The following is a 13,273-nucleotide window of genomic DNA, read 5'->3' as shown; positions in this document are numbered from 1 at the left end:
AATGACACTTGTAAAATGTATATGTTGTTGACAGAAGATGTATGTTTTGATCGAGTGTGATGAGCCATCTGTCTGAAAGTGGAAAGACCATCTCCGAATAGAGGAGGCGGCTTACTACATCACCTATCCACCACATCCAATGCTCTCCTTTCATCTATTCCAAAGAGACTCGAGGATTTTGCAACAAAGAACAAAACTCCAGAGGTATCTACTCTACCTGTTTACAACTCAATTGAATATTAACGTGGGAGTTTCCTCCTAATGACTTGTTGGCCGACAGAGGCCTTTCCGCAGTGATCGTTTTGGGTCCCAAAAGACTCCTACTTTTCCGTGGTGGCGGAGCGTGCCTCCAGTTTGGAGCATAAATAGTTGGCCATTCCACACCAACCCAGGCTGGTCAGTCCGAATCCTTGTTGCATGAACTGGTGAAAACTTCTCAGGTGAGTGGCGAAATGTCTTCTAACACAACCAAAGTCGTTTGGTTGGAGTTGATTCAATGCCCTAAGAAAGAATGTTTCACTGTGGGTAAATGAAACTCAAAATGGGGGGAGTCCGGTTCTTTTCACATCCGAATCGAGTGAAATACCGAGCGTCATCGAGTGTGCTTGAAGTGGTAAATTGGTCTACTTCATCCATCAACTGCATTTTAATAGTTGAATGGAGACGCGTGTTATAAGGCCAGGTGCAATACAATACTAGATGTGTGGTTTAAATGTTTTTTTTCCCTTCTGCTTCAATTGGAGGGGCAAGTTTCACTTAGAGTATAAGAAAGATTTAAAATTAAGATTCCAACCAGGTTGTTGAATTTTTTTTTAATGATGCCTATTGACAATGTAATCAGTACTCCTCTTTAACCAAAACCAGAACATAAATCACAACTAGTTTTTAACTCACTCAAGTGTCGTGATGTTATTTTCTCATTAAACATTTACATTTTCGTTTTTTTTTTATTTGTATTTTATCTCATTTTATTTTTTAGTTTTTAACAGTTTGATGACTTGCAGTACAGGTAACCCTGTCTGCCATTGCCATGGCAACCCCACAACTCATATAGTGGCTGTTTGGAATATTGGTGGCCCAATTAGGACACCTGTCATTGGCAGCATTGTTATACCGTTCAGTTTTTCGCGTTTTCTACATAAAAAATTGTGGGGCCATTATTTTGAGGGGAAGGTGACGATTTGCAAAACAAATGTAAATGTTAATGCAAGTCTATATTTTCTCGTCCCAAGACGTTTACATTTCTATTTAAAACTATTGAATGCTTGTTTTAAGTTTTTGTCTATTGTGAACTTTATAGTATATGACACTGTAGCTGTGTGTGCACCATCAAAATAAAAATGTCAAAGTTATTTTCTGATACGACCCGGTGCCGTATTACGCACGCGCTCCCCCTACTGGCAATATTTATGTATGTATTTATATACATATATATATATATATATATATATATATATATATATATATATATATATACAGAGGAAATGTTCTTTTTTCCCCCGTGCAATATACCAAAAATGGCAAGTTTCACCAAATTCCTACAGTGTATTTAATTAAAATTGGTCTTACGAATGCGCGCATGAATAAATGTGCCCATTTGTTCAAAGTGAATTTCTCAAAATGATCATGAAACTTTTTCACGATGCTTTGCCCGAATTAGATAAAAAGCAGCAGGGCCATCTGTCCAAGATGCCAGTACAGGGTACGTGCATCCTGCCTGGGAGACACTCACGTGACCCTCATAAATATGGATGGAGGTCACCAAGGTTTCAAAACAAACTGACCGCCTTCCTGTTCGGCTTTGGGTGTGAGTTCCCGAGTCTTTTTCAGGCACCCTGGAAAGATAACTGCGACCCAATTTCGTGTTGATCTGTGAAACTGGCGTAGAGGCACTTTTGTTTTACTTCCCATGGAGTGAGTATAAGCCCTTTGCCCCCCAAAAAGTGGGACGAATAATAATCTAAAAAAAAACAAAAAACACTGAGTCCTAACTGGTGTGCATTTGTGTACGTTGAGAGGTTATCCGGCCTGAGTTGGAAAATGGTCAAATTTCATTTCATTAGAAAAGTTACAATTTCTTCACTCCAAAAAATCTATCTTTGTTCATTTTTCTATGCCAGTGACATAATAGTGACTGGGCAGTTACTGAAAGGTCTCTTCCACAAAATAGTCGAGGGTACAATTGTCCTCTGTATCTCCCTGTTGCCATTCATGCAACAGAATAAAAATCTTTGTGTTCATCTAAATAGGCCAAGATTTCAATCTGAGGAAATAAAATTGTTTGTAAATTAAGATGAGCTCATATTTTTTTAGGAGGTATACTTTTGTGACACTTTTAATGTCATAGATGGGCCTTGGCTCAATAAAGGTTTAGGAATATTGCAAAAAAAAACACCTCAGATTTAGACCTTTTCACTTATACAATAAATATGTCTTTGACCTATAAAAGGTTGCGCAATGCAGATTTGACCGTGTGTTGTAATTGATAGTTATGACATTTCAGAAAAAAAACTCCACCTGTTGCTGAACTGGTAACTCTTAATTAGTAAATAAATTACAATATTAGATGTTTATGATGACGACGCTACAAATTGAATCTGTTAGGAGCAAAGTAACGGCAGATTTTAAATCAGTGAAAAATTAAAAATCATCTAGAAAAGTTTACTTGCACCTCTGATTAAAAAAAAAAAAAGGATTAAAATCTTGTAGAGAAATTTTATTGAAGCACCCGTTGAAAGAAAAACAAAGAAGACAAATTGTTTGCTGGGTACTTTTATATGTATGTATTTGAAATGTGACCAAGGCTCTTTGTGGCCACCAAGTGGGCGAATCATTTGTGTTTTTCTGTACTTTATGTTCATGTAGTCGTTGCGGATGGCAGTGTGTATGCCTGGGTGTGTGTGTGTGCACTGATAGTAACGTTGAGGCATTTTTGTCGTCTCCCTCGGGTAAACTGTCGGGGTGGGGATGGGTGGCTGATGGTGGACGTTGTTGTTGGAAAGGGGTGCAGGGTGTAAGCAGGAAGGCTGAAATCAGTGTTGCCATGGAAACCATTGTATTTTCCTCCCTTGTGGTTGGTGCTGCCGTCTTGTGCAAGTATCTGCTATTTCTGTAATGCAACAAGAGGCCCCAGACACGAGTGTAGTCACAGGACACACGTGCACATGTACGCACACACACACACACACACACATGCACACTCAGTTTAAACAAGCTTCCAGATTTCATTTCCCATTCTTTATTGTGTCCTTACCCTCTTAAGGCCCATAAATGTCCATATTGTGGACTGTCGTATTGTTATATGTTAGCAGCATAGCAAGTGTTTGCATGTAATCAATAGATCGTGCTTCTCTGGATATGATCGCGGCCACCTTCATGTTGAAAAACCTTGTGTTACGTCCCAACCTGTCATGAGAGTGTGAATAAAGAAATTAGATTTACAACAAACGTAAAAAATGATCAATCGTTTTTTTAATGTTGTAAAAATAAAGCTTTATGGGCCAAAATCTCTTTTTTCGTTTTACCTTTACTGACCTTCAATTGAGGCGATCAGAATGAGGATTTGCCAAGGAATATATGGAGGTTGTGGCTTTTTCACCAATCACGAAAGTCATCATTATGAGCACTTTGTTGAAGGCAAGCTTTAAGGTGACGAATGCTTGCAAAGGTAGACAATGTTGGATAAGATTTGTCAACTTTTCGGCGATATTAAACAACACCGTCAAAGATGGATTTTCATAAAATGGAAATGAATTATGTGTATCTCATAAAACTTTACAAAATTATAAAATCTTTATTGTTAACGTGTTGGTGGCTTAGTCTTCAAATTTCTTTGCCGCCGACTGCTTCACGACTCTCTTTTGTTATTTGTGTCCTTAAACTGATCCAAACGGGCGTTGTAAAACATAGAGTACTCCTCATTGATTTCCACTTTGTGCTTGGCGTGATAATCAATGTGGCGATTGTGTGCTGATGATATCTTACCGAGCGGCGAATGCTTGTGAATGCTGTTCGCCATTAATGGGTCGACAAATATTGGAAACATGGTCATGTGCTCTCGAGCATTGGTGAATAAAAAAAGAACTTGGGCGACACATCTTATGACTGTTTACAAATGCTTTTGACGGTTTTGCAGCTTTTTGCCACTGTTGGCGATGTAATGGTTTGAGCCAACAAGCCAAAGTGTGTGTGACCTGTAAAGGTTTTTGCAACCTCTCCAATTTCAGTATGTTCACCTTTTCGATCAGAACTTTTTAGTAACGCAGATTTTATAAATTATTACATTCGCCAGTTGTTGCCATGGTATTATATCAAACTTACAGCTAAATCACAAATATGACATTCTTTGATTTCAGGAATTGCAGCTGACTCCCACCATTCTAACCACTACTTAGCCCTGAGGCGAATATTTTATTCGGCCAAGTCAATGCTGTTTTAGGCAGTGATAGGCGTTTAAATTGTGCAGAGAATTGGGATAAGTGTTTATGACGTCTGATTTGTTATTGTGTCGTGTTGTTACTTTTGCAGTAGAGCTGGATGATTGTATGCATGCTATATGTTAGCATTTTGGGGTGGCCAAAGGTCAAACGGAGCTACAGAGCCATCTCAATTTTGGAATAGATTTGCCAATCTCACTGTTGCTAATGAACCCTTTTTATGATTGAAATTATGCGCATGTATCTGTAAAATTCTGCTGTGGGAAATACGGATTTGCAGTTTTGTTATAAAAACGACCTGATTTTTTTTTTTTTAACAATTTCTCTCAATTTTAAAATGCCTTTTAAAAATGATCATCAATTATCTGAATTATTCTGCATCCCTAGATAGCCCACTTGTAACTTGTAAAAGGGGTTCTTTACTTGTGAGTGGTGTGTGAGACATATTTTTGCTTTCATTAACCACTGGGATTTGTTGATGGTGTTTTTTTTTTAACTTCCCCGAGTGCTTATGATTAAACTTCTGCTCGATTGTGCTTCAAGTTAAATCCATGTTTAAATTGGTTTCTCCATTTTCAATTGGCAATCGAAAATCAAATCATGAAAAAGTTACCATTTAACGTGACGTTCAAATAAAAAGAAAATGCTAAAAATGATCATTCCACATGGCAAATCTGCTAATCTCTCATAGCACACTAATGTACCACAGCACACTATCAAAAAAATATCTTTTTTTCTTGGATAATTTTTAATTGCCAATCGAAAATGGAGATCAAGAGTAGGCGTGAATTAGTAAAAATAACAAAGTAAAGCGCTAGGACCCAGTGAGGAGCTGTGAGGGTGGGTGCTGCCTGCACACCCACCCTGCTTCTGAGCACTGCATGCTACTGCAGTTGCCCTGGGCGCCGACTGAAGCCACTCGGTGTGCGCGCGCGTGCGCGTGCGCGTGCAAGTGTGTGTGCGTGTGTGTGTGCGTGCGGACGCGCGTGTGGCTGGATTGGGCGGGCGGTCAGTCTGTAAGAGGGGGAGGGTTCGAATAGGAGACGATGACATGATGAAAGGGGCCAGGTGAGAAGGAGACACAGGAGTATCGCACTCTTCCTCATCTCCATCCCTCGCTCAACACAAACGCATCCACCATCCCACATCGCACTGTATGACTGGCGTGCGTGGGGGTGTGTGTGTATGACCGGGTTAGCTTTGTGAGCGTGTTTGAGAGTCATCGAAACAGGTCAGCGTTCCTCAAGCCGACTGTGAACCTGCACAGGAGTGAGCAGCACTTTACCGACTGAGGTATGTTGAGGAGGTATGATACTGTATTGTCACACACACACACACACACACACACACACACACTTTATCTGTAAATGGATTGTGTGTGTTTCTGGAGGTGAGGCTGCAAGAAAGATTTGGGTCGGTGCTAACGTGATGCAAGAGGATCATATGAAGGCTTTTCATTTCATATTGGCGTACAATCTAATTTGCATGTTGGTTGTCCAAAATTAGTCAAAGTGGAGGAGAACAATGGAGTTTTTTTACACTTCACAGTGTCAGATAAGGAATGTATTCAAGTGGAGGGAAGCATGATGTATAAAAAGTTGGGCCCACCAGAAGTGCACCTTAGTGGCTTGGCATGAAGTATGCAAGTGTGAGGAGCTTGTTGAAATCCACACATTATGGCATTTTAATCTAAAAATCTTTTCATTCAATTGAAGATTTTGTGAAACCCGCCCCTTTTTTAATTTGTAATTATATTCCTTGGTTGTCAGATGACAATGAAAGATGCAGTTAAGTAATTTGAGTCATTCAAAAAAAAAACTTTTCAATCACTGAAAAGCATGTGGAGTGAAAATATTACATTAGACAATCTTTGAAGTCAATTCCATGTCCATTTTAATTCTATACAGAACTAAAATGTTGTCTACATAGTAATTTACTGCCTCATACTGACACCAAACCAAACGTGGCTCCTTGCCTGAAAAAATGCAACAATTTTGTGTTGATGGATGCCTGCTGTGATGGAGCTAACGCCACAAGCAAGATGTCAGTGTGTTTTGCAAACACAGTATGATTAAAAAAAAAAAAGAAGCTGAAAACAATCAATACAGATGCAAACGGCAAAGACTCTCCAGAGAGTCGCTTTGCCTTTTCTGTGCACTGTCAGATGTTGTTTATGCTTTGTTTAATTAGGCTGAAGGTGACTGTAACCCTTTGACCTATTATTATTGTGACGCTAACTGTGTACATGTGGGCAGGAAAAGAGCAGGCGCCTCGCGAGCATGCCGGATGGAAAAAAACGTGCCCATGCAGGTGTGCAGCATATGGAAATGTACCAGAGTCTCGGTGCTCGTTCCACAACTTTTACGGCGCGATTGTGACAGTAAACACGGCGCACTGGACAGGTTGCGCAAGTTCATCCTCCTTTTCGCGTCTTTACACAGATACCATAAGATTTGTTTACTGAAGTATCGTCCCGATTGTTGTTGACAACACAGAGACGGATTTTTTTTTTTTAGTTTGTTTTTTATTCTTGAAGAGAACATAAGATCCTTGCTGGTTTTGAGCTTCTCCCTGTGGTTCTGGTTGCCTTGAGAGCACAAGGTCTGAAGATGCAGATGCCAATCTGGATCCCATGTGAAGTTCCAGAGAGACAGGAGCATGAAAAGTGAGGATGATTCAAAGTGTCATGACTCAGTGGGTGCTTTGCAACCAAAATGTTTTCAATGTGCACCACTCAAGTAATGAAACCGACAATTTGACTGCTGAGGGGGGGTGCTTTACACATTGGAAGAGCTTAAGGTTACATTTTAGAATTGTGGAGTCGTCTTGAACTCGCTCAGTTTTAGGTTGAATTCTAATCATCTTTATTTATTTGTTATTTATTCCGTCTTCCTTATAGTTGTTTCTTTACTTAATATTAGCATGGTAATTCATCCATTTTCTATACCACTAATCCTCATCGCGGGTGTGCTTTTGGCCTATGCCAGATGACTTTTAGTGACACGCGAGGTCCACCCTGGACTGGTCGTCATAGAGACAAACAACTTTTGACATGTGCAATCTCACCTATGGACATTTTAGACCAGGGTGGGCAAACTTTTTGATTGGCGGGCCACAATGGGTTCTAAAATTTGACAGAGGGGCCGGACCAGGAGCCGATGGATAGAGTGTTTTGGTAACCTCACCTCATCGGAGAAAAAAAAACAATCCATTGAATTTTAAATGAAAGTGAACAAAAGCATTACATCAATATATGTCTTTGAAAAACCACAGTATTTTGAAAATAAAACATTAAAAAGGGCCGGATTTCAACGTTTAACGGACCACATGTGGGCCCCGGGCCATAGTTTGTCCATACCTGTTTTAGACGCTTCAGTGGACCTAGAATGCATGTTTTGGAATCAGCTTTCTTGTCAAAACAGGACATACACAAATTTTTGGGGGGAAAAAAACACAGCGTGTTCTGGGTTCACCTTCTGTTTGGACGTGCCCAAAACACCTCCCGAGGAGGTCATTAGGAGGCATCCTGGTCAGATGCCCAAGCCACCTTATCTGGCTCATCTCTTCTCTACTCTGAGCCTCAACCTCACCTTGTGGAGGAAACTAATTTCGGCAGCTTGTATCGGTGAGCTTGTTCTGTCGGTCAGGTTATTGTTCGTCATTATTGATTTTATTATCATTATTCTTGTTATTATTGTGACTTATTGAATGTTTAGCTCACAAATGTAATCGCTTCTTACTACACTGCTTTTCCCTTGCGATTGAAAATGTGTATTTACTTTCAGATTTGCCCAGCTAGCCCGTTATAGTGGAGGGTCTCAGCGTCGCCATCTTCAAGACAGCCGGACCTCCTGGTGAGCTGTAGACTCAATCGAGATCTTCACGGCAACTTCCTGAGCTTCTCTGTGGCACCCTACGGCGGGGGAGGATGGATGATGGGCCCGTGATACTCAGCGGACTCTCTCCTCATCCCATCCTCTCATGGAGCAGCTTGTCACACCAAGTCCCTCCTGGAACTCTTCTCTCCCGGGACTCCGCTCGTTTCGCCTCTCACCAAAAGCAAATGCTTCCAACGTGAGCCAGGCCGGAGTTGACGCAAACCAGTCTCTCGCTCTGTGTGCCATGCTCATCATGGACGTGCTGGCTGTGGTGGGGAACCTTGCCGTGATGATCGTCATAAGCAAAACGCCGCATCTGCGCAAGTTCGCTTTCGTGTTCCACCTGTGTTTGGTGGACCTGCTGGCGGCGCTGGTGTTGATGCCTCTCGGAATGGTGCCCGATCGGGTGCTGGCGGACGAGGCGCTTTGTCGAAGCTACCTCTGCTTGAGTGTTTGCCTGGTGAGTGCGGCCATCCTCACCATCTGCGCCATCAACGTGGAACGCTATTATTACATCGTGCACCCCATGCGCCATGAGGTGAAAATGACAGTCAGGGTGGTGGTGATGGTACTGGCGGGGGTCTGGATTAAAGCCGTTGTCATGTCATCGCTGCCTTTCTTGGGGTGGTTGCTCCAAGGTAACCAGGCTGTGGCTTCTAGCCCACTGCTCATCCTTGATCAGAGGCACTGCTCCCTCCACTGGGCGGGAGGCAGGACCACACGCCTGATCTTCATGGTCTTCTTCACATTCATCTATTTCCTGTGTCCCGTGTTGATTATTCTGGTGGTCTACTGCAACATGTTCAAGGTGGCCCGAGTTGCAGCCATGCATCACGGCCCGCTCCCTACTTGGATGGACACGCCAAGGCAACGATCCGAGTCTGCCAGCAGCCACTCCACCATGGCCGCCAGCCTCGGCGGGACTGGCTCCCGCAACACTCCCCAAAGGACCTTCGGTGGTGGGAAGGCTGCGGTGGTTCTGGTGGCGGTGGGAGGCCAGTTCCTCTGCTGCTGGCTGCCATACTTCTCCTTCCATCTCTACTCGGCTGTGGTTTCTACCTCGCCTGCCTCGCTGGCCCAGCTGGAGGATCTGGTCACGTGGATCGGCTATTTCTGCTTCACCTCCAACCCCTTCTTCTATGGCTGCCTCAATCGTCAGATTCGGGAGGAGCTTGGCCGCCACCTGGCCTGCCTTTTCAAGCGCGCCGGATCGGGTCAGGGGGAACAGCTGCCCAGCCGTGAGGCCTCCATCGAGGAGAACTTCTTGCAGTTCCTTCAGGGCACGGCGTGCAATCTGGAGCCGTGTAACTCTCACAGCCGAGTGAGTCAAGAGGAGATGGAACATGAAGGCCTACAGGAATCATCTGCTCTGCAGAACATGCCAGCTGACTTCCACATCCCAGGGCAGATTCTTGAGGAAACCTCAGAGTTCATACAATGTCAAAAACTGAACAATCATCTCCATGTACTGGGAAATTCCCAAACAGTACCAGAGGTGTAGCTGCCTAGCTCGTATTATCGAATAACAGATTAAAGGTCTTCATTTCATTAAAATCTTATTTAAATGACACACCAATTGTTTTTTGTGCTCTCATGCAGAAACCCAGTGAGCGCATTCCATACCATGGTCTATAGGACATTTCGTTGCGCAACATCTTTCTGAGAAAATGGTGAGATGTTCCGTGAAAAATCCTTCAGAAAAGCAATAGATCATGTGCATCGTCTCCTTCTCATCCGCAACACTCGCTCTCCTGCGGCATGACATGTTAAAGAGAAACACTGCAGTTTGCTGTTTCATGAGTGATGTCAGGATGTATTTTTAATCGTCTCCCTCGGAATGTTGTTCCTGTGTTTAGCTTTTGTATCTGCCTTGTGATTAGCATCTAACCGAATTCATTTTACACTTGAGACTTATGATTTTGCACCCGCCTTCCCCTCAGACAAACACTGGTTTAGTTCTAAATCCGAAAATGGGGTGAACGAGGAGTGAGTTTGTGTCCCAGTGTGCAATATACCGTCTAGCGGGGGGGTCACCAACGTGGTGCTGGCAAACTCCAGATAGCCCCCAAGGGCTGCATGAGTTGTTCTAAAAATAACTCACCAGTGATTGGACATTTTCATTTTCTAGAAATTTGCCAGTCATCTTTTTAAGATATTAACACTGGAAGAGATTTATTTTGCTCATTGATATTTATTTGTTTCCTACTTATTGTAAGAAATAATTAACATGATCAGTGTCTTCATGTAATGCATACACAGTAATTAATCATTAATTACAACATGTACTGACATCATTCAAGTTAATTGTAGTTTGTATCAAAGTAGTAGCCCTAAATGTTAATAAGTAGCCAAAAAGTAGTTTGCACTTTCAAAAACGTTGGTGACCGGATCTATTGTCACGTGCGGAACGCCAATGTATCGGACTCGATGCCGAATCTTTTACAGTAACATCCGAGTGACAAGTATTTGTCGCGATTCAGTTATAGCACATAAAAGCCATCTATTGGATCGTCGCCATGTTTGGCTACCCCGGGACTTTCCGAACAGACTTTCTTATTGTATGTGACAGTGTTGTGTATGTTGACAGGTACACGGAGCAGAGTGAGTGCTCCTTTGTTTGTGATTGACACATGCCGTCGTGTTGTGGCTACACAAACGTGCAGTTGTGACAATGCATACTCATTTGTGAGTTTACTGCCTTTGGCCTCATTTAGCTTGACAAATGAAAGTCTCGCGCCTCAGGTGGAGGACACAAACACTATGCACAAGTCTTGACTAATGTTCCAAAGAAAATGACATGGTATGCAATCTGTTTATATGTCATGTCTAGTCTAAGCTCATTCTTCTCTGTTGCCAACGTCTAGAAGGGACTGCTGGCTTGATCACAAGACTGGCGACTCAAAGCTGACAGAAAGGTTCCTACTCTCCTTAGACATCAGTCCATTAAAATGGTCCCTTTGTTACAGAGAGACATGATGAAAGAAATAGATTGATTTTGAGCTTAATGGAGAGCCTTGGGGACCAAATTATTGAGAAAAAGACAGAAATCACTGCCGTCCGCCATCTTCTACAATTTGCATGTGGTCGTGTATCACTAACACTCAAGACTATTACTCCGTACTGCTTTATCACATTATAGATTTTTTTTTTTTTTTTTAATATTCTCGGCCTAACTTCTATCATCGTATTTTGTAATATTACACAAATTTGTTGTTCTGATAAAATCACTCTACGTGTCACGACATCAACTCGCCATTAACTTGGATTTCTTCATATCATTTTTTGCGTAAGGTGCCAAAATGTTTTTACTCTTTGTATATGTGTGTGTGTGTGTGTGTCAGACCTATAAAAAAAGATTGATATAATTCTTTATTTTAGTCTACTGTTTTTTCCGCTGTCGGACACCGCCTGACATGACTGAAAGCGCAGAAGCTTTAGGGTAAATATTCAAAGATGCATCAAAAACGACGCGTCTTGATTTGCATGCTGGTGCAAGCCTTGATAAATGTGTTTGGGAATTTGGAAGATGGCTTTGCACCATGCTGGGCGTTCCGGCAGACCAAAGGCGTTTCTTTGTCACGCCCCCAGCACACCTTATAATTTGGCCGTAGGCCAACCTTGGCGTCTGCTAGAACCAGGTCTAAATTTTCGCGAAGGTGGTGTTATGCCATTTTGGTGAATTTTATGTTTTGTATTTTATTTTATGTGCATTCCCACTAATTGTGCCAACTTGACCTCATCCGTAAGTGGAAGTCATCTTGCGGCTTCTTATAAACGTACTTTGCGCACTTTGATCTTCTGCATGGACTGCATCAAATCAGTTTGTTTCTGTCATGTCAAAGACTGAGCGCCAAATTTCAAAGGAATAAAGAGGAGCCGCTTCCACAAAGCCAGCACGCTGTGTCCACGGCTACAACGGCCCAGACCACACGTTTCTAACTTTGCATGTCTGTTAAGATACCAAAACAAAGTAGACCACTCCCACGCATACAGTCGGACCTCGCGCTGGACCAGACTTGCGTTGGACTGTAAAGCCCAAAGTGATGCTTGTTATTGTACTTAAACCATTTATCTTCTCCATTGTTCACCACACCGAAAACATCATGAGTCTCGTCATAGTTGTCTCCTTCCTTTGTGTGTGTGTGTGCGTGTGTATGTGTGTATGTCAGACTACGAGAAGCAGAGCACAGATTCCGCCATGACTCCACCTGAGGCTCATCCTCTACTTCCTGACTATGTTTTCTTCCAATCCCCTGTGCCGCCGCTCCCCATCGGACAGAGTGAGTCACAGCTTTTATGTTTAGCCATGGACGGTAACTCCTGTGGTGCAGAAAGGCAGTTGAAAGAGTCTGACCTTTGTGACAGGCTACAATTAACCTCGTGAATGTTCTCAAGGAGATGGGTTGTCACTAGGGAGCAGCGTGAAGGTTCATCCATGAAACCTTTTTGGCATATCGGCATCAGCTTCTTTTTCTTTGTCAGAGTGGTCCAGTATTCTACAAGAACGTGCTGGGTTCAAATGTCGGCTCAGGGTTTTCGCGGTCACCTTCTTGTGTTGTCCATGGGCTTGAAATGACAATTCTAAGTCCAGTAAGAAACAAAATGCAAAACAAACTGTTTATATTCTATGTAAACAGGAAGTTATTTAATGAACTTTCACATTAACCTTTTCCTTCTCAGGAAATTGCATCAAGGTCTTCTCCTTAGCACTTAGAGAGAGGATTGCAGAGAACTCAACAGTAATTGAATAGTGTGAATTAGTAAGCTTTCAAAACACAAATAAGGGCATTTTTCTTTGTTGCATTAGCTTTATCTGAAAAGCCTAAGAGTGGCTGTTTAAATGTCAAAGAAAGTTGTATTTGCTCTATCTCACATTTGTGTGTTGCTGTTTCAAATGTGTGAACAGATTGTGATGCCTACCAAAACATGGCTGGCCATGGTTGAGCTGCACTGTTTGTT

The 13,273-nt window shown here is 42.3% G+C and overlaps 1 protein-coding gene across 4 annotated transcripts; it reads left to right on the top strand.

Annotated features, from left to right (window-relative positions):
• The first annotated feature begins 7 nt into the window (after nucleotides 1-7).
• On the top strand, nucleotides 8-11,630 carry gpr61 (G protein-coupled receptor 61). 4 transcript variants are annotated; one of them, XM_088289153.1, is made up of 2 exons: nucleotides 8-440; nucleotides 8,222-11,630. In XM_088289153.1, the coding sequence occupies exon 2, from the start codon at nucleotides 8,418-8,420 to the stop codon at nucleotides 9,813-9,815; it is 1,398 nt and encodes a 465-aa protein (XP_088145279.1). In that variant the 5' UTR covers nucleotides 8-440; nucleotides 8,222-8,417; the 3' UTR covers nucleotides 9,816-11,630. The 4 variants fall into 4 exon arrangements, with proteins under 4 accessions (XP_088145279.1, XP_088145281.1, XP_088145277.1 ...); XM_088289155.1 differs by lacking the exon at nucleotides 8-440 and adding an exon at nucleotides 5,462-5,729; XM_088289151.1 differs by lacking the exon at nucleotides 8-440 and adding an exon at nucleotides 5,462-5,742.
• Nucleotides 11,631-13,273: the final 1,643 nt, after the last annotated feature.

The sequence above is a fragment of the Idiotropiscis lumnitzeri genome, chromosome 3 (assembly GCF_059441095.1).
Source record: "Idiotropiscis lumnitzeri isolate Australia: NSW breed Sydney's pygmy pipehorse chromosome 3, RoL_Ilum_1.0, whole genome shotgun sequence".
In the NCBI taxonomy this organism is placed as follows: Eukaryota; Metazoa; Chordata; class Actinopteri; order Syngnathiformes; family Syngnathidae; genus Idiotropiscis; species Idiotropiscis lumnitzeri.
This window is presented reverse-complemented; position numbering and strand designations above follow the sequence as displayed.

Coding starts and splice junctions, on each gene's coding strand:
- gpr61 (XM_088289153.1), top strand. CDS start 8,418: ATGGAGCAGCTTGTCACACCAAGTCCCTCCTGGAACTCTTCTCTCCCG.